Raw genomic sequence first — 25,701 nt, 5'->3', positions numbered from 1 at the left:
GCCTTTTAATATTTTAAAAGGTGTATAGTATTTCCATATGAACCTCTGCCTGCTGATTTTAAAAAATACCAGGTATTTTGTGATTTACTGACAAAGTAATAATAGTTGGTATATGGCTTAGAGAGTAAATTTAACAAGTTCCATTTTCCATTGTTTCTTGACTTAAGTGAAAGACTCAGATCTTGGGGGTGGGGGGAAGGAGGTGTAACAAAACCCCTAACAAGGTAGAGTTGTTCACTTCAACTTAAGTGGGCAAGTCAAAATGGTAATGAGTACCACAGGAGAGAGAAAACATTTTAAAATCTTGTTTTTTATTTCATTACCCACTTTGTTATAGGTTATATATGAGCAAGAAGGAGTTTTCATTCATTCACTCTGTGGAAAAAATTACGACCAGGACAACTTACTATCAGGAGTACTACGTGTCATAGAAAAGGTATTTGCATAATACAGTTATGGGAACTTCATATATTTGTTGGTGAAGCATGTAAGGTGTTTGGCAAATCTTAATTGTCTTTATATGTGATGTTTCTTCATTTATGAAATCCTAATGTTTGAAGTTGTCTGCATCGTTTATATATATGTGTGTAAGTTGTACCATAATCATACCATGAGTAAATAGGGATATGTACTCTGCTGTGTAATATTGATTTCTTTATGATTGTTTGTATTGTAGGAAAATGAAGTAATAGTAGACTGGAGACCACTGGATGATACTTTGGGTAATTCTAATATCCTCTGTGCTGGAAAGGTATGTTTGTTAGTTATCAGTGGTGCTCATTCTGTTTCTCTAGAGATTTTGTTTTGTGTTAACTTATGCATAGATGGTCTCATAACTGGAAGCAAAATCTATTGCTGAGATTATCCTTGGTATTAATAGCTACATGTAAGAATCATACTTGTGGAATGCAGCCCGGGTCAGGTTATTGGGATACATGTGTAGGTGACTGTATTTAGTTTTTACTTGGTTCATACATCAAATAGGAGACTCTCTGTACAAATAGTAAAGACCAAACGAGTGTATTGTGGTCACCGGTCCCCCTGCATCTACTCTGTTGTAGTCTTGTGAATCACTCTTCATAATTAGACTCAAACCAGAGAGGTAGTGTTCTAATGCAAAATAAAAATAGAAGTCTATGGAGGTTCCAAGATCCAGTGATACATGACACTTCAGCAATATTAAGAGGATGTGACTAAAGAAGAAATATAAGTTCTACGCTTAAATGAAGAAGTTTATCTTGGTAGAGTCTGGAAGAGAAGCTAGAATACTTTAGTACCATGTTGAATTTATTTAATAAAACCTCTTTTCTTAGTCATAAGTCCAAATTCCCTGTGTTGAACTGTATCAAGTTTCTCAGGATTTTAATACTGCAGATTCTTCTAATCTGTGAAAATGAAGATGCTTATTCTTGTTGAATCTGAGAAACTAGCTCAATTTTAATATCTTGTGGTTTTTGAGAGTCAATTTTTTTCTTTGCAGGATTCCAGTTCCGTTGTGGAGTGGACTCAAATTCCTAAAGAAAAATGTTCCCAAGGAGCAGACCGTCCAAGTAGTTACGAAGCAGAATGGGACATGGTCACCACAGTCTCTTTTAAAAAGAAACCTCATTCAAATGGAGGTACTTAATTTTTTGTCTTTTCTTTATGGTAACTTGTAACTGAAGAATTGCCTTTTACCTACAGTAAAATGGATTTTATTAGGAATTGAAAAGCTGGGAGTTGTTTGTGGTAAGAGGTGAATCTCTGGGTTGTGGAAAAAAATTCACAGTGGAACAGCTGCCATCTGCCTCCAATCTAATTTTTTCTTTAGATTGCTAGAGAATTATATTGACAATAAATGTTAAATCTAACTTCTTGCTGTGATGATCATTAGATGATGTAGCAGTTTTATCTGCATTGGGCTCTTGCATTCTTTCAAACAAATGGAATTTGAACTAGATGTCATGTTAGAAAGGAAAATGAAAACGTAAGTGGTTTACTACTCAAGTGCCTTTCCATACTGCAACAGCAGGGGGAGATGGAATGTGCAGTTATGTGGTGAGTGAGTCTTTTTTTTAATATGGCCTTTTTTACTTTGGCAAAATAATTTTATAGCTACATCATCTTTGTTAGAGTGTCTCAGTAGATATGTTGTTAAAGAAAAAGTGGGGGAGAAAGGACAGTGATTCTCAAGTAATCTTTTTTTCTCTGTTTTTCCTGTAGTATTTTTCTTTATAACACTTGTTTTTCCTGTATAGTTTCTTAGCCTATAACTGGGGACCACTGTGCTTGTTTCACCATATCTGTTATGGTTTTAAATGTCATCTGTGTCATGTATTGAGTGTGGGGTTTGGATTTAAGATTATGAATGTTTCTGGGTAAAGCACAGTCCTTGCTCCTAGAATACTGTGTTTGAGAGGAGCTTATAGTGCTAGCATGATATACAGCTAGACCCAGCATCTCTGTCAGGCATAGGATGGTTTATTACGTCACTGGTTTTTATTGATTTTTTCATCTTCAGGTGTCAAGAGTATGTCTTCATCCAAAGTGAGTGTCAGTGAGCACTAATGACTTGGATTATGCTCTTTTACCACTTCTTGCTTATTTGCATTGCTGTAATTTGACAGGGGCAGATCAGGGAGTGCAGATTCCCTCCAGGCATGCTGGCAATTTTGTGTCCTCTGGTACAGTAAAACTTAATCCCTTCTCTTCAAATATATATGGCCTTCTATAGAGTGTGTATATGCTTGCACAGTATGGGAGAGAGGGGTGGGTGGGGAGATTTTCAATTCTTTCTCCCTTTCTTTGGCCCTACAACATGAGGCTAATACCGTGTGCAATATATAGCATACAGTTTTGTAATATATATCATGTTCAGTTTGAGTAAGTAGTACTACCTGGTAAGAGACGCTGATGGGATTCAGCTTGCTGCTGGAATTTGATATGGCAGTTGTACATTTAACTGCTGGATTACTTTTATAAACCGTAGGCATAGGTTTAGGGGAGCAATCTGATGGATTTGCTCATTGTTTTAGAAGTCTGTAGAAGACGAGGAGGCGTAAAGAGAAATCCAGAAATAGCAGCTACAGTAGTCACGGTACACATTTTGTCAGAAGCAATGCTGGGTTATGTGTTTTAGTTTTGGGTTTGTTTGTTAGGAACAGCGACAGATACAGTGCATTTGTAATTGCGAACACTGGAATTCAAACTAAAATCATGTGGTAATTTTGTTTTTTAAGATGCTACAACTCATGCAAATGGAGAAAGCAAGTGGTCGTTCCTGTTCAGTTTGGCAGATCTGAAATCAATCAGACAAAACAAAAAAGGCATGGGATGGTCTTATTTGGTGTTCTGTCTGAAGGATGATGTGCAGCTTCCAGCTCTCCACTTTCATCACGGAGATAGCAAACTATTGATTGAATGCCTTGAAAAGCATGTTGTGCTGAATGAGTAAGTATCAGACAACTCTTCGTTCTGATTTAAAATATGGATTATTGGTTTATTTTTTTAATTCTGTAATGAATTTCAGATTAATGCTTCCTGATGTATTTTCTTTTCCCCTTTTTATTAGTGGAATTGATTTTCAAGGTGACTGAACTGTAATTTCACGTACACATTTGGAATGTATACTGAAGTTTTAAAATTGTTGGATCACTTTATGAACTAGTTTAGAATCTGTGGAAGTGTTTTTAACTCCACAATACCTCAGTAGCTCCCTCTAGTGAGTACAGAAGCTTCTCGTGAACACTCTGTAAATAAAGTTAAATCCTTCTTCATGAACCACTTCTATTAAATGGCATAATTTATGTTAAAATTTGAGATCTTCTGCTTTATGTGAAGTATCTGAGTATTGACATCAGTGTGTGAGGTAACTTATAGTACCTTATGGTAACTTATAGTACCAAAGAAAAAAATCAATTTGTGTATAAAAGTTTTCCCCCAGAATTCTGTTCCCCTGTAAATTTTTGCTGTGGGGAATGTTTCACACTTTATCTTTACTCTTCAAATCAACTTCCTAAATGTAAACATCGATAGACCCTATCATGGTGTTAAATCCTTGGGTTTTGTTGTGTATGTATATTGTTACCTCCAAGTTTTTCACTTGGATAAAAGTCTTTTTGATCGGCATAGCATAAATGCAGAATAAAAAAATGTTCTGCTCTCACCATGTAGGCATAAGTATAATTTAAGAAGGCAACAGGGTAAATAAGAGTAGGTAGAACACTAAGAAACAATGAAGAAACCATATGAAGAGAGGCAGTGATGTCCTCATGCATCTGATGTTAAAAGAAGGCAGTGGCATAGGGTTTGTGCATTCTGACCCAGCAGCTGTGCACTGGGGTGTCCAGGAGTGCTTATCAGCTTGAGTTCCCTGTTCAGGTAAAACAGGGAAACTTGAAGTGACGTTCAGGCATTCAGGACGTGCTGAGCTGCTTAGTATTGCCACTTTGAACACTTCTAAGTGTTGATGAATGCAAGAGCAGTTACTTTGGGAACTTGACTGCAAAAAACTGAGGCAGCTGTGGAAATCGAATTTGAATGATGTTAAGCATTGAGCTGAGCAGGAACTTACAGTTTTAGTTCTCTCACTTAGATTCCTCTCTTCCAGTTAAGTTCTGCTTCTGGCACAAACATGCCACGAGTTGTGGAAGTGGCAGGCTTTGGTCTCAGTACATTTCTGTTGTTTCCTAATGGTTATTTATGCTTTAGTACATGATGTATCTAAGCTGAACAACCTCTTTTAGGAAGAGGTGTTTACTCAGCTTTCTGGATGCCGTAAGCAAATACTTGGCAGCATAATTACCTGTTATCCCAACCTCTAGTTTGTAATATATGGGATATTGATGTTAAGGCAGAAAGTTTCGCTTTTCTCTAAAATACCTTTCTGTCATAAGTATTTTCTTCTGCTTTTCCTGTTACCTCAAAAGCTTTTGGCCTTCTCTGAAACCATTCCTTATAAAGTGTCACGTAATTGATGAAATCAGTGTGTGTGAAGTGACTAAACTTGAACAAAATGTTTGTAGTTTATTGCTTTAATGATTACCTGCTTCCTAGTTTGGCATCACCAGTCTAATATTGAGAAAATACTGTGTGTATGGATGACACTTTCTAACTCACAATATTATAAGTGTTTAATAAAGTGTCTAGCTCACAAATTTTTGAACATTACCCAAGTAGCTGTTGATACCCAACTGGCTGTCCAGAGAGAATGTTTAATTAAAATGGAGATATGGTACAAAGTTTTCATTCTTTTAGTTTAGGAAAACATAATACATGACTCAGCCTTCGCCCCTGTGCTGCTTTTTAGCAAAAGCCAGTTGAGCTTCATTAACTGTTGCTGCCTCAGAACTATGACTGTGGTGTCTGGCTGTCTCAAAATGAGATCTCTTGTTGCATTTCATATCCGTCAGTGTTAACAGTGTCCTGTCCTGTTGGAATGGGGGGTAGATAAGCCTTATTAAAGTTCTTATCTTTGGCTTAATAACATGGTAGATGATGCAGGTACTAATAAAAATAAAAGTCATTTTTCTTTCAAAGACTGGAAATAGAGGATTTAAACTTTGGGAGAGAGCAATAGGGCGAGATTTTTATAAATGCAAGTCTGTGTGATGGATTAGAGTCATATGGCAAAGTGCTTGGCTTTCCTCTGCCCGGCTACAGACTCTGAGGCTCAAATGTCAGCCTGGCTTCTGAGCTTTTCTCTCTCCTGTCACATATTGAGCTGTAAATTGGGGATTCAGGAGCTGGTTAATAAATTTATGGGGTATCTGTGCTGGAGGAGGGGAGAAGATGGGATGTTGTGGGGAGGGGGGTGATGGCAAAAGAACAGATTAAATACTAGGAGCAGGACAGATCCACTGTCTTTGTTATCATTTTGATCTGCCTGTGCAACTGTGTCAGAAAAGCAAATGTTATATTGAAGAACAAGAGTGTACAAATACAGTGAGTTAGGGCAAATCGGGTTTTGTCCATTTAGCTTTTGGAGTCTACACAGAAACACATTTGCAGGGCTGTACTGAGATGGTTCTGTTCCACAATATGCCTGTCGTGTTTTTTAAGCTCCTATGAGTATGAATCTTAGAATTATTCTGACATAGCTGTTGGTTAGATATTTGATAATGTGCTTTCATACATTGAAAAATCGGTGTTCCTTTGTTTTAGAGGGTGCCTTAATGTAAGATCCATTGACGAGTAGAAAGAATTCCTTAATGTATATGCTGACATGGGCTCTTTTCACATCCTCTGTTATTTTAAAGGTGTTTCAGCATATATGTGTTGAGGCTGACCCTGTCTCACTAAATTTCCTTTCCCGTGTCACCTCTTTTTTTTTTTTTTTTTTTTCTTTTGGCCAATGTCAAATATAGATAACCTTGGTTGAAGAAAACTTTGTGTACACGTGGGTGACAAAAGTTATCTTCCAGAGTAATTCTCAAAAGTTTCTCAAACGCATCATGATTTTTAAGAGTGAAAGAGTACAATTCAGAGTTAATATGATGACTAATCTTGTGAAAAATGAAAGTCCTGTTATGTAGTGTGTTAGCTTGTGCCAAGAACTAAGAGTGATCTTGCATCAAACCTTCTTCGTTTGCACAAAACCTGAAATGTGACTTCAAAAACCAGTAAATGTTCCAAAAACATTTTCAGGAAAAAACTGGTGGTACTTACAGAAACCCTTCCTTAATTTTATTGCAGATCTCCACAAGATAAACAGATTCTTCTTGTGAATTCTCAGAACAAGTCTCTGTCTCAGTCTTTTGAAAATCTCTTTGATGAACCATCATATGGCTTATTACAAGTATGTATTATGTTAGAATTTTTTATTCTGGTGACATTTATTAAAAATCCCCACCCTACCATGTCACACATCTCTCCTGAATCATTGCCATTGTAGAAGCGTTGACTATATCCTAAAACAAATGCTTACTATAGAAAGTACACTTATAAGTTGTTAACTTCCCTGTGATACTATTTCAAACCTATTCAAGTTAGTGTTGTCTGTGTTTCTATACATTTGGGTGCAGATAGTTTTAGGAAGGGGAGGAAGGAAAAATTCTAGGAGTTACCAAAACACATTAATTAGAATTTTCTAAATTTTCCCTGACTAAATATTCTTCATATTTTCTGACAGTTTTGAAGGGGTGCTGGAAATAGAGCATCAAAGAGCACAATATTGCCTAAAAGAGGGTTTTTGTGTTAAAACTGTATCATTTGGTGGGGTTTGTGGACTCATGAAAGACAGCAGCAAAAGTTCCAGTACTTGAATGAGGCCAGAAATTTTGACCCACTGATCTGTTTAATGGAAAAAAAATCTTCATGAGTGAATTACATTAGTTTCTGGACTTAATTGTCAAATCAAGTTTTGTGTGAGATTTCTAGCAGAGTACATGATGATTCAAGACGTGTTTTCTCTATGCAGGTAGAGAAGCTAGGCATAAGGAAGACATTTTGTGGCAGTAGTCACTGGAAAGTAAACAATAGTTCTGATCCACTTTTATACGTAGGTCAGGCTCACTGAGCGCACTGCTATCCAATCTTTCAAATCAATCAGTAGTATTATCTTAATACTTAAGATATCTTTTTAAATCATGTAATGAATTTATTGTATGAAACTACTGATACATGAAACTTCAATAACTTTGAGACCTACAATACTCTTCCTGTTGTTTTGCTTTGAGTACAGGAACTCCAAATAATCTGAGGCTTTTCGTATTTTAATTTTTTTCCTTGTTCTAACACAGAAATTGAAGAAAGATCCATACACAGTAACAATGGGAAGATTTTCCAAAGTCACAAACTATATTTTTGACAGTTTCCGTTTAAGTGACTCTTTAAGTCAAAGACGACCACCATCAGAAATGGCAGATTTTCTCAATGATGCTATTCCAGGGCTAAAGATAAACCAGCAGGAAGAACCAGGATTTGAAGTCATTACGCGAGTGAGTGTATAAATAAGATACAGGTGTATTAATTCTTTTTTTGTACAGCTTTAAAGGAATGGTAGGACTTGAAGCTTGGTGAGTTACACTGTTTATGCTTGGTGATTGCTGCTCTGCCGTTTATTCACAAGAGTAAGATCATTATCAGCTGCTTCTAGAATATGTTGGGTTTTTGCCTGCAAATATGAGTTCTGCTTTGAAAGAAAGTTTGTCATTACTGAAATGAGGATTATCGTTATCTTAGAGTCACTACCCTGAAAAGTGACCTATTTCATGTGTAGTGTTTCCTCTGTGGTCAGGTAGCTCTATGTTAAGTAAAATTGGGGTATACAGGTTAATAACCAACTTCCTTGGCTAATCACTTTAACGTTTTGGTTTGTTTTAAGGGGGCTAAAAAGATTAAAACAAAGTATTTAATTGGATGATTAATGTCTAGCATTTATAAATGTACAGATTTATGTATGACTTGAACCAAAGCTAGAATGAACTCGTAATTGGATCATGAATCACTTTGTGAGCTCCTCTTCATGTCTTTTACAGATTGGCGGAAAAGGTTTATTTTTAAACACTTGTGATTACTATTTAAGCAGTTCATGTTTTTAGTGTTGAACTGTTTTGAATATTATTTTTTTTCCCTTGAGCTCAAAATAGTGTTAGTAACTTAGCAGTAGCTGTAAGAACTGTAACTCTAAGACACTTAATCGGTTAATTTATCAGAGAGAAAAACTATGAATGGTACATATTAAAAATAACACTGACCTAGTCTTAATTTGGCAATGCCTTAGATTTCTAAAGAGTTGAAACACAAATTGACTTGGTGGTTGCCATCAAAATATTCTTAGAAAGTAAGGAATTAGTGTCTGCTGAATTCTGCCATGCTTAAACAAGGAATTTGGGAACTGAGAGAGACTAACCACAAACTGTGAAACTTTGGTGGGTGTTAGGAGTTCTGAAAGCACAGATAGCTTTGGGTTTGTTTGGTTGGTGGTTGTTTTTTTTAAGGGGCAGTGTACTTAAATTGATCTTTCAGTCACACTGTGCAGTCTGTGTGGGTATAGCATCTCTGAACTGAAGTGGTTTTTCAGTTCTCTCTTAAGATGCACTAGTGCGTACCAGGAATGTGCTTTTTGAAGTGAAGCTCTCTATTGTCCTTGTTTGCTATGTTGCACATACCTAATACATTTCTAGTTGCATAGAGACTTAGTCCATGGGAAGCTAGTTCAGAGGTGTTTGTAGGGGTAGAGGTTATTTAAAACATACATGTACATCCTCCTCCAAAATCAGAAGTACTAACATGTATACCCAGGTCCTCAGCACAGTGTCTTGCTCTAAAGATCTAAAGTGTCTTGCTTGTGTTGGTCCACACTACTTGCTGATGTGGACACAGCCTTAGATCCTTAGAGTTGCTAAATGAGGTAGGCACACGTGAAAATGTAGTTGCACTGAATATAACAAACTGGCAAGCTTAGTACTATTTGTGCAGTTGTTTAAAATTACTCAAGCACTTCCATGGGATTCATATAACATTTGTGTGTGTTTCAGATCGATCTAGGAAAACAGCCTGAAGTTAGTAGAAGAGAGCCTGTGTCAGCTGAAGAATGGGCTAAGAATATGGATTCTGAAGGAAGAATTTTAAATGTCGACTACATAAAGCAATTGATATTCAAAGGGGTAACTTGTTTTTCTGAAGTCAGCAAGACCTATGGCTTGCTTGTGGCACCTTTTTCTCTCCTTTCCAAACCATGGTTATGCTGTTTTCATTATACTTGTAATGCTTTGTGCAGGACTTCTGAGCATGAGCCAGCCAGTATTGTTGGAGAGACTTCATAAAGCATGGTGTCGTGCTAATCATATACCTCAACAGTCTTGCAAAAATACGAAGTGCTCTACAAGGAGAAAGATCTTGTGGTGGCTGGCTAAAGTGAATGTGTTGAAAACACAAAGGCTTTAGAAGAGAACTGAAAAGTGCCTTTCAGGAAAATACCAGTGCTTCAGTGTTAGGATATCAGGTTTATTATTTTCTTTTTGAGGGTATCTTCTTTTCCTTCTCCAACAAAGTTTCTCTTCTTTGCCCAGCAGTCTGCCTGGTTTTGGCCCTCATCATATGAGCAGCCCTAAACACTCTTGCTGGTATTTATTATTGAGCTGAGGGTTTTTGCAATATGAATGTGAATTCAGTCTCAGTGGTGGAAATTTTGAAAACTTTAGTTATGTCCTGTAGCTTTCCTACGTGATGTTACTGTAGTATTTATCTTTTTTGGTGGGAATCCAGCTGCCTTAATGCATTCTGATGCATGTTTGCAAGCATGCGGTCTTGCACTCTTGGAGTCTGGGCAGAAGTAGAGAATATCATCATTGATACTACAGTTTTTTGAAGACTTACATGTATCAAGTAATATACTGTGAAAGGGATAGAGTGAAACTGAGGCCCTTTTCAGTTTCTGTGACTGTTCTTTAATATACCTGCGTCTGAGGTGCCCAGTTAAGGACCCTTCTGCAATCATGAGAATTACTACAAACCTTTTCTCCAGTAGCTCATTTCCCTGTCATCTCTGTCCATTGTCAGAGGAGTGAGTGCTTGATTTTATTTATGACTTAAGATCCAAATAACTTCCAGTGCATCAAGTGCAGATCCTCTTTAAAGAAAAAAAAAAGTTGAAATGCCTTTCTTAAACTGTTTGCCTGTTATTGGAACAGTTCCAGTTGCTACTTGTTTTTGCAGTGGTTGATGCTATTTGCTGCACCATCTTCCTTGCTTTAATCTAGCAGTGAGTGAAGAAATATAGTGAGGAATCAGGCTGGCCTTGGAGGGGTGAACTGGGGAGTCTGGTAGCAAAAGTGCCTCATTGTCACAACTGTATTGCAGGAGTTGGAAGAAGCTCTTTTGAGAGCAGGATATGATTGAACTAGTACATTTTTGCCATCTACAGATGATGAGCATTACTTGGAAGGATTTCTGACAGATAGTGTCCTTGAGTGGACACTAGTATTTTTGACAGTTTGGAAGATTTGTCTGCATGTTGGCCATGTCTTATTAGATGAAAATACTTGTTTAAAAAAAAAGAGTAAATGGAAGTCTAGTCCTTAAGATCAGATTGTAGGGAGACCAGAAGTTTGGCAGTTAAGCAGCATGACGTTTAAATACATAAAATTTAAAGGTACCTTTTTCGCTTCTTAAAATCTGATGACTGTAAGGTTTTTATTTCCAGCAGTGAAACAAAAATACAGGAAGAAATATCTTATGTAAAGTTTTTCTTTTTTATCTTCTAACGATGAATCCAGTGCTTCTGCAATTTACTTAATCGTATTCTCTTCCTGCAGTTTCCTCCAAGTGTGATACCTACTTAGCAGATAAGATTTGGCTACAATGTAAAAAGAAGCTTACTCTATAAAAATTCTCTTTTCAAGTTGTTACTTTAGAAGTATTGTATCGCTATAGGAATGTTTCCTCACAAAATCAAAGTAGTCTTTTTGTTAATGTTTCATATCCATTTTTCCCCAGGGTCTCTGCCATACTTTAAGAAAAGAGGCATGGAAATTTCTTTTGGGGTATTTTCCTTGGAATAGCACTAAAGAAGAGAGAGCAAATCTGCAAAAAAGGAAGACGTGAGTACAGTGGGGATTTTGTTACAAAATAAATTAAAAAGCTGCTTTTTTCCTAGAGTCATGCAGAAGGCATTTTGGAAACTTGAAAGACACCTGCTAAAGATTGTTGAATGCAAAGAAGTGTGTGAGACTTTCTTTAAAATGGTAGTTACACTAAAGTAAAAACACTGTATAAACACAGTGTTATCCTATTTATGCCAAAGAACAAATGGAATGAATGAATGCTTAAATAAAAAAGAAAAAAAAATGTAATGAATGAGCGTGTTTTGGTTTCAAAATTATCTTTCTTCTTCAGGGATGAATATTTCAGGATGAAACTGCAGTGGAAATCTGTCAGTGAGGAACAGGAAAAACGAAATTCAAGATTAAGAGATTACCGGAGTCTTATAGGTAAATTTAGGTTTAGAAACAGACCTGACTGTACAAATTCACACACTTTTTAAAGTCTGTCCTTTTTAAGTGTTTGAAATGTAAGTGACAAAATTAGGCTTACATTGTAAAATAGATCCAAAACTACAAAATACCCCTTTTATTATAATGCCCTCAATTTTGCTTATTTCAGTACATCAGTCTTGAATTTCACGTTATTGAAGAGAATGCTGTGTGCTTGGTATGTTTGAAACATGAAAACTGCCTGATGAGACAGGCAGTTTCAGCTCACTATGGGTTATAGGAACTTGTTAAACAGTATTTATAAACGTGCTGTCATGAAGTGTCACAGTGTCTTTGACCTGATCATGTGGTACCTTTTTTACTGCGGCTTATGCTGTAGTGCATAAGTACTCATAAATGGCATTGCATGGCTAACTCACGTGAAATTGTTCTTAATCCCTCTAAGTGTACAACATTTTTGCTGAATTATAATCAGGAAATTTTCCATAAAAAGTATTAACAAAGAAAGGCAAAAAAGCTTTAAAATCTGTTTATAAGAAAATCTTTTTATTCCAGGTAGGAAGGATTTTCTTTCTTTTAAAAGAGTATTTATTTTGAAATGACATTCAGTTATGCAGTTGTCTTAAACACTTCAAAGCTTTGCAACAGTGTTTGAGGAAAAAATCAGCAGCTTAAAACCATTCTGAATTCATTTGATGCTGGCTCTGTAGAACTTATTTCAAAAATGTTTTTAAATTTGTACTGTTTTCTTAGAAAAAGATGTAAACAGGACAGATAGAACAAATAAATTCTACGAAGGTGAAGATAATCCAGGATTGATTTTACTTCATGATATTTTGATGACCTACTGCATGTATGACTTTGACTTAGGTAAGTTGTGTTCCTCTGAACGTAAAAGCCTTTTTAGTTTCTGATGTGCAGCTTTGTGTGTGTTAACGCCTGTTAATACAATTGAACTTGTATTGATTACAATGCTTTTTGTAAATTTCAAGATGCATATTTTAATAATGTAGATAACGGTTCAGTTTCTCATCCTTAGAGTTTCTTCCTCTCTTCTATCTGATGCTTATCACAGGCATCTGAATTCATCAGCTGAGGTGGGATTGGGAATTAAGTGGCAGTTTGTCTTCACCATAGCCCTGCTGTTGATTTTTTTGGTTTTGTTTTTATATTGAAGCAAGTTTGCTTTTCAGAGTTTTAAATGGGTTTGGGTCTTTGAGCTTGAGTGTTATCCATTTTTTTAAGGCTGATACGTCAATAAAAATGATAAACCAGCTGCCACTGCTGTAATTACAGCTCAGTATGCTGAACCAGCTGTTTGTAAACAGGGGTGTTCTTTTGAATATTTGAAAAGCTTGTTCTTGAGGAGTACACTTAACAGTCTGTCAAAAATTACACTTTAGTATATGCATCTGTTGCAGAAGGAAGAGCGTATAACTTCTTGCTTTAATCACAGTGTATATGGGATGCCTAAGTCTTGCCTTCTGTTAATTGTCTTGTGAGGGAGGGAGGGAAAAATATGTCTATCTGGTTCCCCTGCCACCCCTGGCATGGCATTTGGCAGTTGTGTGCTTGGGGGTTTTTTTGGTGTTCTGTCTCAGAAAAGTGTTGTGCCAGATTTTGAAGGCAAAAAGTAGGAACAAATTTTTAATTGCTAGTAAGCTTGCTGCAGAGCATAGTACTTGTTAGCTTTTGTCCTTTGTTGAGTCTGTGGAGAGACTTGATCTTTGGCTTGAAAAAGAAGGTGAAAACTAAAACTGATTGAGACTGTTTAAACACGTAGCTCTGTTCCACATGTCTTTCCAGACTTCAACCTGCATTAACATGCAGTGACATGGAAGTAAAATTAAAGCACGTTCACCACCCACTTTAATGAAAACATTATTTAGATAGCTTAAATGTATGCAGTGGATAAGTCTTCTGTTTTATAAACAAGCAAGAATAATGGAAGTATAGTACATTTGACATCGTATCCATCCAAGCTTCTAAGCTACTCAAGCATTGGTACAATGCTGCTCTTCATCCTCCTACAGCAGCTGTAGAGAGGTCTGAATAATGCCATAAACTGCCAGATAAGGGAGGGGACAGAGCAGCTGTTAATACAACATTTTCTGAATGAATTCCTCAAATCTGCATTAATGAAACTGGTTTTAATCTTTAAGAGACTTTTAAACTGTGTGGAACAGAATTTCCTTTGCATTTATTTTTAATTGGCTATAGTATTAAATGTGTAGGGAATAAAACTTATTTTTTCTTTTGACCTTTTAATTATTTGGTTTTTGTTCCTTGTTCTATTTTTCTTCACACCTGCTCCATATTTTCAGTCAATTACTCCAATCATCTTTTCAGTTATTCAGTTATAATTACATCGTTAAGAAATGGAATCAGCCAAGCTTGAGTCTGAAATGTCATGTCCTATTGAACCAACCAGTGATGATAGTCATACACATAAATCATGTTCTCCCTTACTTAGAGAGGTCAGCAGCAGCAGGGCAGTAGATAAGCTGACTTGTGCATCAGTGGTAAATCAGTTGGAAGAGTCAGGAAGAAGGGGAATAATGAGCTCTAAAACTCCTTGTCCTATATATACGTATATACTCTTCTTAATGGGGCTGTAATTACAAACAAGGAAGCTGGATATGTGTTTCTTTCATGCTTCTCACAAGCAATACTTTGCTGTTAATCCCTTTCCATGGTTTGATAAGCAGTAGGTTTTGGGGCTTTGGTTTTTTTTTTTTTTGTAGCTGTTTGGTTACATAGATGGTCTTAGGCTTTAGTGTATTTAAAATACCATCCAAGCAGAATAGTCCCTTCTTCCCTAAATACAGTATATCTACAGTATATTCAGTGCTAGAAAAAAGAAATGTTAAGGGCGAATTTTTTTCCATAAAATCTGTTTCAATCCCGGGAAAACATATGGTGCAACTCTTCTTCAAATCTATTTGAAAATAAAATCTCCAGCTGGGGGGGACGGGGTGCCAGGGAGTGGGAAGACATTAAAAGATGTGGTAAGTGTGGATGAAAGCAACCAATTACAAATGGAGAGAAGAATAAATATGAGTCTGTATTTGTGATGGTGCAAGGTATATAATCAATCTTCCTAAAAATACCGATATATGCTCCTGAGCTCTAAATGGGAACTGTTTTTACTAAAAATCTATTCTGATGTCAGCTCAGTTTGTACATATTTTAACAACTACAAAACCAATGTGTGTGTTTTATGTTCTCTTTAGATTGGCAGAAACTGCTGCTAAATCTTGTTAGATCTGCTGTGTGTTGGTTATTAATACAAAAATGTTTTTCTGATGGTTGAGCTGGAAAATGATAGTATGTGTACAAAGTTTGAATGTAAACGCTTGTTTCACTCAGTCATTCAACACATTTGAAAAATTACTGTTTAACTGCTGAGTTTAACTAAATTCCTATTTGCCTTTTTTTTCCTTTTTCTCCATTAAGGTTATGTCCAGGGGATGAGTGACTTGCTTTCACCTGTTTTGTATGTTATGGAGAATGAAGTAGATGCCTTTTGGTGCTTTGTATCATACATGGATCAAATGGTAAACTAAGGCTTTTTTTAGCCCACATAAACAGATAAGCTATGGGTAGCATTTGGGGTCAATTTTATGTTATTAATTTAATTGCTTTTTTGAATTCTTTTGAAGAAATCGTCTTATGATTGAAGTCAATATGTGTTTCCTGATTGACACAGGTTATGGTGATGGTGCGTTTGATACTGTTACTGTGCAATACGATGTCAGCTCCTTGGAAATTCCAAAATAACTCAGAGACATCACAGACAAATTTGCATTAATTAGGAGTCGTGTAGCAGGGTTTTATTCAGGCTGGTGGTTCCCTGCAATACTTTAGCTTTTGGCATCTGTTAAATGCAATTTAGACTTTCCACAAACTGAAGCTTTTATGAGTTGTGCGTGTGGCAAAACAATGTGACTGGTATGAGAATAAAAAAAGCCGTCTTTTTGGTTTGAGTGCAGTGGTACTGCTTGGAGGTACAAGCATAGGCTGTTTTAAAATATCATTTATTACATACAAAAGTGTTACGGAAGAAACACAGTTCACTGCTTTAGTTAAACCTTTCAGTAAAAGGCAGACATTTCATTAGATAGAAGTACAGTTAAATATCCATATATTAAATACCTAAAGGATGAGAATGACTGTTGCAATAACTTTTTTAAAAACTAAAAATAGCTGTAAATCTCAATTATCATTGAGTTAATAAAAATGACAGTGCTAATATTTTATTCCATCCAGCATCAGAATTTTGAAGAACAGATGCAGGGTATGAAGACACAACTAATTCAGCTGAGTACTTTGCTTCGTTTACTAGACAGTGGATTTTGCAGTTATTTAGGTAGGTGTATTATTCATGCACAATAACTAAAACAACTTAACTGCATTCTGTGTGCATTGATATCTTTACCAGTCTTCCAACATCATTCTAATAGTAATATTATATTAATACAGGACTTGTAAATTAATAATGCTTAAAAGATTTCAATAATTGCTTCATGCCTATTGAATAACAGGCTCGTTTTGTAGCTTATTTTAAAAATACGCTATCCTCTGGCAAATATCTTTGATTCTGGAAAAGGAGCTACCACCTTAAAAATCAGTGGTACGATTGGGTACCTGTAAAATCCATTGGTTATTTTTTTTTTTTTTCCCTTGTTGTCTTAACCAAATCTGGTTTATGTTTATGAAATGTAACACTGTTATTCCTAGAATCTCAAGACTCGGGCTACCTTTATTTTTGCTTCCGATGGCTTCTTATCAGATTTAAAAGGGAATTTAGCTTTCAAGATATTCTTCGACTCTGGGAGGTAAGAAGACATTTCGTCACACAGACTCCAGCAGTCTTTTCACTTTAGAACAGAAAGCATGGATCGTTCTGCAAAGTGATTAATAACTGAATAGATTTTTTTTTAAAACTGATTCAGTGCAATGAGGTGAGGGCATACTAGCATATGTTACATCTTTTTAGCCAAAACAATGTGCAAAGCTAATGAAAAAAATGCTTTTAAGAGCTGGTGGTGATAAATTGGCTTGTTAAAAGTTTAGACAAGATCCTTCAGATGAGGCTCTTAAGTGACAGCAGTAAGTAGAGCATATCAGTTAACTTTTAATGGAAAACAGCTTATGCTAGAAGAAACAGCATTTGTGCCTGTCTCCAGTTAGTTCCTTGATATTGGTAGTACTTAAATCTGTTAAGTGGAATGAAGCACTGGCAGGGTAGTTTTTGTCTTAGCCAAAACCATAAAGAGGATGATGTCAGAAGACCCAGTTAATATTGATAAGACCTCACAATGCCAAGTATGTAAAACATCACAATGTGGGCATTCTGATAATTCCGTGTTAATTACCTCTTTTTTGATTTAGGTGACTTTGGGATCAGATGGAGCAGTTAAGATAAACTAATATTTTTGTTGAACGTTCTTTAATTCTTTGTTCCCAGAAAATTTAGAAATGTGTCAGCAGTACAGGTTTACTGTCTAACATGCATTTAACAAGAGCACAGTATCCAGTGAAAACTCCCAAACAATAAAATAAATGTTCAGGTGAATGGAAGGAGTATTTTCTAGCACATAATATCACTTAGAGTTGTGCTGGGAAACAGAAGGGTAATGAAAAGAACAGGACTGAGATGCATAAAATTTGTACTATAATGAAAAATAATGTTGATGCTTTTATTCACTTTTTCCATGAATGAAAAAGGAGTCACGTAAAGAGGAGGACCAGTATTTAAAACTGCCTAAAGTAAATCTTTTTTAGCTTTGTATCATCATTGGTGGAATTTACTATCATAGAGTATTGAGGTGGTATTTTAACTGAAGAGGACTAAAAACTTTATGAGTAACAGCCATAAATAAGGGAACCAAAATGTACGAAATAATTGTTATTCCAAGGCATAAAATCGTAATGATTTGGGGGAAAAAAATTCACCCATCATCTTGGTTTTCCCCCTCAGTGTTATATTGTCTTCTCAGTATTTTTTTAAAGACTAATTTTTCTTTTTAAATCGATGACAACAGTATTTTTATTTATAGTTTTATAGTCCCAGGCTAGCATGTTTTTATCACCTCTGCCTTAATGCATATATACAGAAAAGAAATATGCTATATTTCTAACATAAGTATTTTTTTTCTGTCATAGGAGGATGATGGTAACCTATTGATATATGTTAGTCTTGTAGGTTTCTTCTAGCATGTCATAATGTATGTTTACCACAACTATTCAATTTCTTTGCTATGAGATACGGAATGGGAAAGGGGATATCTTGTTTTCCTTTTTAAAACAAACAAATTAAGGCATACTTTTTCCCTGTTCCCACTGGCTTCATGAAGAAGATTCTTCACTAGACATGTTATTAGACATTTGTCTTAGAGGTGGGAGATACCAGTCCCCATCAGCTGGAGTAGAAGCTAAAACGGAGCCCTCCCGCTTACTGAGCAAGAGCCATAATAATCAGATTGCGGTAGAAAATGTGGGTGGTTGTATCGCCGCTACATGGTGCAGCAGGGTGCACAAGGCAGCGCATGCACTAGAGGGGTGGCATTCCACCTTGTGTGGGGAAGTTGGGCCACGTTGTGTGATCGCAGGTATTTGCAGTGCTATATGCAACACCTTTTTCCAGAAACACGAATGCGGGTTAACCTGCTCTGTCTGTGGGTGGGATTATTTGCAGTATATTGTAGCAGTGCCTCTCAAACTCAGCCCAGACAGACAGCATACTGAGCCACTGCTTAGATGTTGCAACATTGAGAGCAGCTCAGTCCTTCTTTCACATTGGAGGGACAGACAATATTACCTTGTAATTCCAGCCAGCTTTTAATCTTTGCATTGCACAGTGAGATGCTTCATTCTTAAGGTGGTGCAGGAAGACTAGGTAGAAAAAGAAAAATCCCAAAAGAAAAACTTTGTAACAAAATTACACAGCTAGCTCACACTTACCTCCAGTGTTATGCTAGTAGAGCTTACACTGTATAAAACCAGAATGACCTAGTGATCCATACTTTACATATATGCTAGAATCTGTTACAAATATTTATGGATGCTGAGGTAGTGCTAGAACAAATGAGTCCTTGCATGCATAGCTTTATGAGAAAGAAATAGGAGCAAAAGAGTTACCTCACTTATATGGTGTATTCTTATATTATTAATTTAAATGCTGGTTTTCTTTCATCCTTTTCCAAGCACTTTGTGATGCTGCTGTTATGCATTTACATACATAAACTTAAGTGCATGCTCTGCTCCAGACTTTGAAAGTATATCAAAAATGACAGCAAAAAGCATGAAATTTTTTGCAGCTGGTATTAGCAGCTGGTGACAGCTGCCGATTTTCCTCAGAGCAGAGAGAACATCTGTAAACATCCTTGTTAGTATTTTGGGGTTTTTTCCACTCTTGATGCCGGATCCAGCTTCAACTGAAGTTACAGGTTGAAGTAAATACTCTTAAAGTAGATATTCCAGTAGGGTAGCATTGAACTGTAGATATGAATGATAAATATTCTGTTAATGTCTATAAAAAGGTAACTGTTACACAGACCTATATTTTGGTTCAATTTCCCCCATAGCCTGCATTGTCATGTGTCCGTCATCTATGTTCTGGTTTAGATTTAACGCCAAGAGGTAGCCTCTTGTCTGATATGCTTCATTAGTGATTGTTGTAGATGATTCATGGTATGCGTACCACGAGAATTTCAGTGTACTGGAAATGCGTAGGCAGTAGTTTGCCCTCTTTGTGCAAATTTGATGTTGAACTAAAACAATTTACAGCTGTCAGTATTTCCTTCTTATGAAGTGGGAGTAAAAAAACAAACAGTGTGTAGACAGACTATTTGGTAGACTATAGGCATTTTCACATGATTGTTATTGTTTGTCAGCCTGTTTGCATTCCAGCCCTTTTCCTGGAGTGCGAGTGCTTTAACAGAATATTGGATACCTGAAAAAAAAATACGAAATGTAACTCTGGACTGGATCTTAATTGAAACATTCAAGATTAATTGCACTTTATTTTGGGTGAACTTGGATATCTTTCAGATTTATGCAGTTCTGTTTAGAGGCTACATGTACTAGTGATAAAAGTTCAAGTATAAGTAAGCTCTTGTTGAGCTTTAAGGCTGTGTTCTGTGAATAACGAAGCAGGAGAACTTCTGCTAGTGAAGTAGGACTGAATCTTCATGACTGTGCTTTTTTTACCTGCCTTTTTTGAGAGTAAATCCATTGACTTAAATACCTTTATCTGTTTGTCAGAGTAATTTATGCAAACACTTTTGTTTCCTTCCTTTTTTATGTTGTCAAAACTGTTATCCAGCTTTCTGCCCACGACACATTCTCTTCAAATACTTTTTTCCCCCCAAGATTTGACTCTCAAGAACATGCTAAAATAAGGTATTAATACTTTGAGGTTGCACATTTCAGTCCCAGTGAACTCCAGAATGATCTGTGGCCTCTGTGGGACCAAAAGCCAATGTGTCTGCAGTGAGAAAGTAACGCCCACCCACCCCCAACACCTGTGTGTCCATGTATTTGGGCTTTTGTAGTGGGGGGGACTGAGAACAACTTCAGCACCTTATTTATAAGCGTTAGAACCTTTTGGAGGGATCGCTGAGCTTCTACAATTTGCAGTTAATGCAGAGACGCTAAGCCACACAAATAATTTGTTAATTTTAATTACTTCTTTGTAGTTAGTAATTTTGGGTAGGAGAATTTCATGTGAGCTGAGGCAGAACATGCATTCACAAGACTGCAAGCTCAGGCAGCTTAATAGCGTTACAGTGGACAGCCTGGTAGACACCCAAGTCTTAAAGAACCAGATAAGCATTTGGTGACTCAGACTTGGAGTTGTCACGAATTGGCCCAAAGAAAAATTTCAAATAATTGTACAAATACTTAGTTGCCTTCAAAAACAGCTTATTGTTAGTTAAGTTACTTGGCTTGAGGGCTTAGCTATTTTCCAAGAACTGTTTTTCTTCTCAGGAAAAGCATAAGCATTTCAAAAGCGTCTTTAATATTTTAACAGGTCATGTGGACGGATTTGCCTTGCCAGAATTTTCATCTTCTCCTTTGTTGTGCTATCTTAGAATCTGAAAAACAGCAAATAATGGACAAGCACTATGGCTTTAATGAAATATTAAAGGTACGGAATTCTTATGCATTGTTTAAATATTAATCAACTTTTTGGAGTTAATGCAATATTTTTGTATTTCATGTATTTCACCTTCAGGAAAAGGTGCATACCATCTTCTGAAGGGTTAAATGTGAACTGAATGTCTATCCTCCGTGTTTTCAAAATGGTTTCTTGAGTGTCTGTGTTTAGTGATAAGATCATTAACAGATGAAAAACAGTTCTCCCCCTTAGAGTACTGCTTAGTACGTTTATTCTTAATTTTTGCTTTGTCTTCTGTACTCTTATTTGTTACCTCTTTGCAAATGTGAGCTGGGGGGTACCTAGGACAGCCAGATAGTTTGTCACATTTAGGAGTACCACGGATTCCTCTTGCAGATCTTGGATACTGGTGGCAGCCAGCTGTTGCATACTACATCCTTCAGTAGCTGTTTGTCAAAGCAAACAGAGTATGTTTAGCATTTCATAGCTTAAGGGGCAGGCTTATAAGCTGATACACCAATACTGTACTGCACTAATAAGTATTTCACAATAAAGCATATCTACCATTTATGACACTTCCTATTCTTTGTGAATATATTTTCAGCATATCAATGAACTGTCTATGAAAATTGATGTGGAATATATACTCTGCAAAGCAGAAGCAATTTCTATGCAGATGATGAACTGCAAGGTAAAGATATTTTGAATATATCTACTGTAAGCATTTATAGTCAGAGTATGTAGTTGTCTGTAAGTGTACATGTATGACTGACTTGTGAAATACCTAAATGCCCGGGGATGTGCTATATCTATACAGCACTTATATTCTAAAAATCTGTAAGCAAGAGTGATTGATTTTATACAGTAATATCGCTTACTAGGGGAAGCTGGATTGTACCTTTTGGCTGTGATTTCTGAACTCTTACTTGATAACCTCAGTACAAGTAATCTGATATTCAGTGTGCTCGAGAAAAATGAGGCGAAAGGCGCGTTGCTTTGAAAGCATACCAGACTTGTTAGGCAGAAGCTAATGGCTCAATCAATAAAACTGATTTCAATAACATGAAGTGTAATTATAGTAGTTGTTTAGACTTTTATTTATGTAATGAAGATCATATTGTTAATCAGGAGTTGATTCCTGAGGCTGTCCCCTTTGTTGTCTTTTCAAAAAGCACATACAGAAAGTGGTAAGTTTAATGGAACTAATGCAGAGAGATATGCTTTCAGCAGAGCTTAATTCAGATGAACGATTACTTACTGGGGGTGGGGGACAGACTGGAGGGGACCTTGTTGTTAGCTTCCCCCCCCCCCCCTTTAATTATAGTGATTTTAAATTTTTTCCCCCCTCCTCCCTTTCTAGGAATTGCCGCAAGCAGTTAGTGAGATCCTGGGGATAGAAAGCAGTTCTGTAACACCAGATTCAGATACTGGAGAGGATGAAAGTGGAGCTGTGTTGAGTTGTCCGACGTCATCATATCAGAGTATCTCAACACCTGTAATTGCTGCCAATGGAACAAGAGACAGCACTCAACAGATGTCTGAGACGCAGAGCCTGGCACCTGTGTAATTACAGTTGGCTAAATTGAAGAAAGACTTTCACTGAGCACAGTTTTCTCAAGCACTTGAGAGATGGATATTTAAATTTGGTGTTGATTAAGCTTTAAGGTTGGAAAGAAAATCTGTACTGTAATGCTCTTGCATTAAAGCTTTACAACATGACTCAACTTAACTATTTTTGTAGTTTCTTCTACCAAAATAGCCTTTTGTTTTCAATAACATTCCTTAATATTTTTGTAGCCAAGTGCATTTTCTTTTTGCTGGTGAACTGGAAATGGATGGTGATTAAGAATGAATTTGAAAATTCTGCATTTGCTGAGCTTTCACGTGTATTGATCTAAGACCGTGTGAGCTCTTTGATTTGGGCAGATTCACAATAGGCCAGCTGAAGCTGCTGTACAAAATTTTCAAGCTGAATAGATGCTGATGTGTTAAAGAAGGATCGTTTTGTAAATGAATGGGTTTTCCCTATCTCAAATGTTTACAAAAATACTTCTAAGTATTTGTTGCTGGTTGAATGTAGATTTGAAATGGACATTTATACGTATGCAGTTTAATGTCCAAATACTGAATTTTGTGTAATTGGGAGTGGACGAACAGTATATTTTTACATTAACATATCTTCACTTTATATATGCATATATATATATTTACACACGTACACACTATATACACAAATATTTGTGAATACTAAAAAGAATAGTCATATTTTCAATATCTGAATAAACTTGACTGTTCATTCATCTGAATCAGTTTGACCAAATTAATGCACAGCTCCAACTTAGGCTCTTTTCCAAACTTTTCTAAGTGAAGCTAACTTCCATGTGAATACATTCAGTCCTACCCTTGAGGTAATTTTGCAGTTGATTTCTTGCAAACTTTACTAATGTTTATCTTTGCTAATATATTAACTGATCAATTAACTACTTACACTGTTTTTATGGCAAGATTATTTGGAGAATTAATAAGCAGGTTATAAAAAAACCCACAAACCAAAATAGTAATCACAATTAATATTAATGCATTTTTTTTTTGTATATGCAAAAGGCAGTGTGAGTTTATTCCATGCCATGCTGATGTCCTTTGACGTTATGTGAAATTTAACATAACCGATTCAGTGTATTCATTATTTGGTAACTATTGTACATATATAAAATAAAAGTCAAAGCTGATTTAGTGTTTTTAATTAAATCCTATTTAGAGAAAAAAATCTAGTTGTCTGGTTGTTGATATAAGAACACGAGGTAGAGGGACTAGCTAACAATGGTTAGTCCATCGATATATATTTTGTGAGTTGTGAAGAGTAGTGGGAATATCTGTTCAGTACAGAGCGGAGCATGCCTGTCATCTCTAGGCAGTTGCTGTGTGGGATATGTTGGAGCTTGCTGCTTTTCTGGTGCAGTTAACATTTGTAAAAGTAATTTGTGCCATCTAAAGCAAATACAAGTAATACAAAAAGGCTCTAATAGATAAATCAAGTTGTTACAATAATTTGAGACCCGATTAAACTTCTCTCACCAGTTGTGAACAAACACTGGAGAGCTGAATCAGTATAGATTTTGTTTTTAATATCGTCAAAGTGCTATCTCTCATCAGTTAATAAAGAAGAGTCTTATGTGGTGAAAGTCAAGGATTCACAGCTCAGCGTATCTATAGCCTTTCATTTCCTGTCCAGGAAATTACTGTGAAGCATTATGCCTCTCCTCACAGTTGAGCATTGTGCTTCTTGGCAGCTCATTTAACGAGGCACGGAACACATAAAGGCATTAGAAATTACATAATCAACACTTTGGTTCAAATACACTAAGCAAGTTAGTTTCAGCATTTTTGGAGCACCAAGTTCACTGTAAAGTGTACTTGCAAAATGTTTTTGACAAATTATGTTAAAATGAAACTATGGAAGGGGGAGGGAAGTGTCTAAAACTGAAAATGCAATGGGTAGGTCTGCAGTTATTTGGGATATGCAGCCATAAAAAAGGACATGCAACATATTAAGATCTTGAAGAAAATAATTGACTGAATGTGAACATACAAATGTTTAGGAAAAGCATATTTAAGTGGAATTCTCTCATTTCTTAGCATTACAGCTATGGCTACTAAGAACTACTACCAGCTATTACAGTAAAGTTTACCTTTCCTTTTTGGGTATAACTGTTGAGCTTTTCCCTTTGTATTAAGCACTCAGATGTCAAGGATGAGCAGGTTCCTCCTGAATTGGCAGTGAGCAGCTGCTGGGGAAGGCTTGCTCTGCTTCCCAACAATAAGATCAAATGCCCCTTGCAGCATTCGTTATCTGTCACTTCCTTCCTGCTGCCAGGCAGCCTTGCAAAGAGTTGCAATCAAGAGGAACCTCATCCTCCACCAAACTGTTCCTGATTGTTAGGGATGGATTTAGTCTGAGACTATGAACACTGTGAGAGACCTTAATCAGGGCCATGATGGCTAAGGAAATGCCATGGGTTGGAGGTTCTGGACGTGTAAAGTTCTTTTCTATGTGAATGATTCAGATTGATTAGAATTAACAAATACAGATTAACTCTCAATACATTTTTGGTTACAGTTGTCAGGCTATAAAAGAGGCAATACTTGTATAGTTCCTGCAAACCCTGTTTTGGTTTTTTAGTGCTTGACTTGAAGATAATTATCTTTTGGGGGTATGTATTTAAAACTTAATACTCTTCAATTGTAGCAGTATTGCAGTGTTATCTGTTCCAAGGTAAAAATTACATTTAGGTAGGTCTCTCCTTAGAGATTTTTCTTATTTTCCCTGTTCGAGCAATTTTACTTACTTCAAAAGTACATTCTTGAGCTCTTTTTCTTCTGTTTGAGGGCAAGAGGATAGCTTACAAAAGAGAATCGGCTAAAGCTGCTTAAAGTTTGGACCACTGTGAATGTTGATAGAATGGTTTTGATACTGGGAGGTTAAAAAAAACTAAGTTGCCCACAGCAATCACTTAACGCTTCAGTTTTACTGACTACATTCAGCAAATATGTGCCTGTCCTGCTTATCTAGAATGACTGCGTTGCACCCGGTGAACCTCGTAGTCAGTGGCCTTCAAACCCATATCAGGTGTGGAGGTTTTGTATTCGTTGTTGTGGGTAATC

The 25,701-nt window shown here is 36.4% G+C and overlaps 1 protein-coding gene across 4 annotated transcripts in view; it reads left to right on the top strand.

Moving 5' to 3' along the window:
- The window catches only part of TBC1D15 (TBC1 domain family member 15), a 33,889-nt gene extending 10,121 nt beyond the window's left edge, over window positions 1–23,768 (top strand). For 2 of the 4 annotated variants that reach the window (XM_075080791.1, XM_075080793.1), the window contains exons 2-18: window positions 338–436; window positions 677–751; window positions 1,481–1,619; window positions 2,607–2,663; window positions 3,219–3,429; window positions 6,673–6,775; window positions 7,719–7,916; window positions 9,459–9,587; window positions 11,419–11,522; window positions 11,818–11,912; window positions 12,669–12,785; window positions 15,372–15,472; window positions 16,185–16,284; window positions 16,656–16,753; window positions 20,953–21,069; window positions 21,644–21,730; window positions 22,400–23,768. In XM_075080791.1, the coding sequence (XP_074936892.1) occupies window positions 338–436; window positions 677–751; window positions 1,481–1,619; window positions 2,607–2,663; window positions 3,219–3,429; window positions 6,673–6,775; window positions 7,719–7,916; window positions 9,459–9,587; window positions 11,419–11,522; window positions 11,818–11,912; window positions 12,669–12,785; window positions 15,372–15,472; window positions 16,185–16,284; window positions 16,656–16,753; window positions 20,953–21,069; window positions 21,644–21,730; window positions 22,400–22,606 (2,037 nt within the window). In that variant the 3' untranslated portion in view covers window positions 22,607–23,768. The remainder of the gene's footprint in view (window positions 1–337; window positions 437–676; window positions 752–1,480; window positions 1,620–2,606; window positions 2,664–3,218; window positions 3,430–6,672; window positions 6,776–7,718; window positions 7,917–9,458; window positions 9,588–11,418; window positions 11,523–11,817; window positions 11,913–12,668; window positions 12,786–15,371; window positions 15,473–16,184; window positions 16,285–16,655; window positions 16,754–20,952; window positions 21,070–21,643; window positions 21,731–22,399) is intronic. The other 2 variants (XM_075080792.1, XM_075080795.1) reach the window with 1 other exon arrangement.
- The last annotated feature ends 1,933 nt before the right edge of the window (window positions 23,769–25,701 follow it).

Source organism: Phalacrocorax aristotelis, chromosome 1 (assembly GCF_949628215.1).
Source record: "Phalacrocorax aristotelis chromosome 1, bGulAri2.1, whole genome shotgun sequence".
Lineage (NCBI taxonomy): Eukaryota > Metazoa > Chordata > Aves > Suliformes > Phalacrocoracidae > Phalacrocorax > Phalacrocorax aristotelis.
This window is presented reverse-complemented; position numbering and strand designations above follow the sequence as displayed.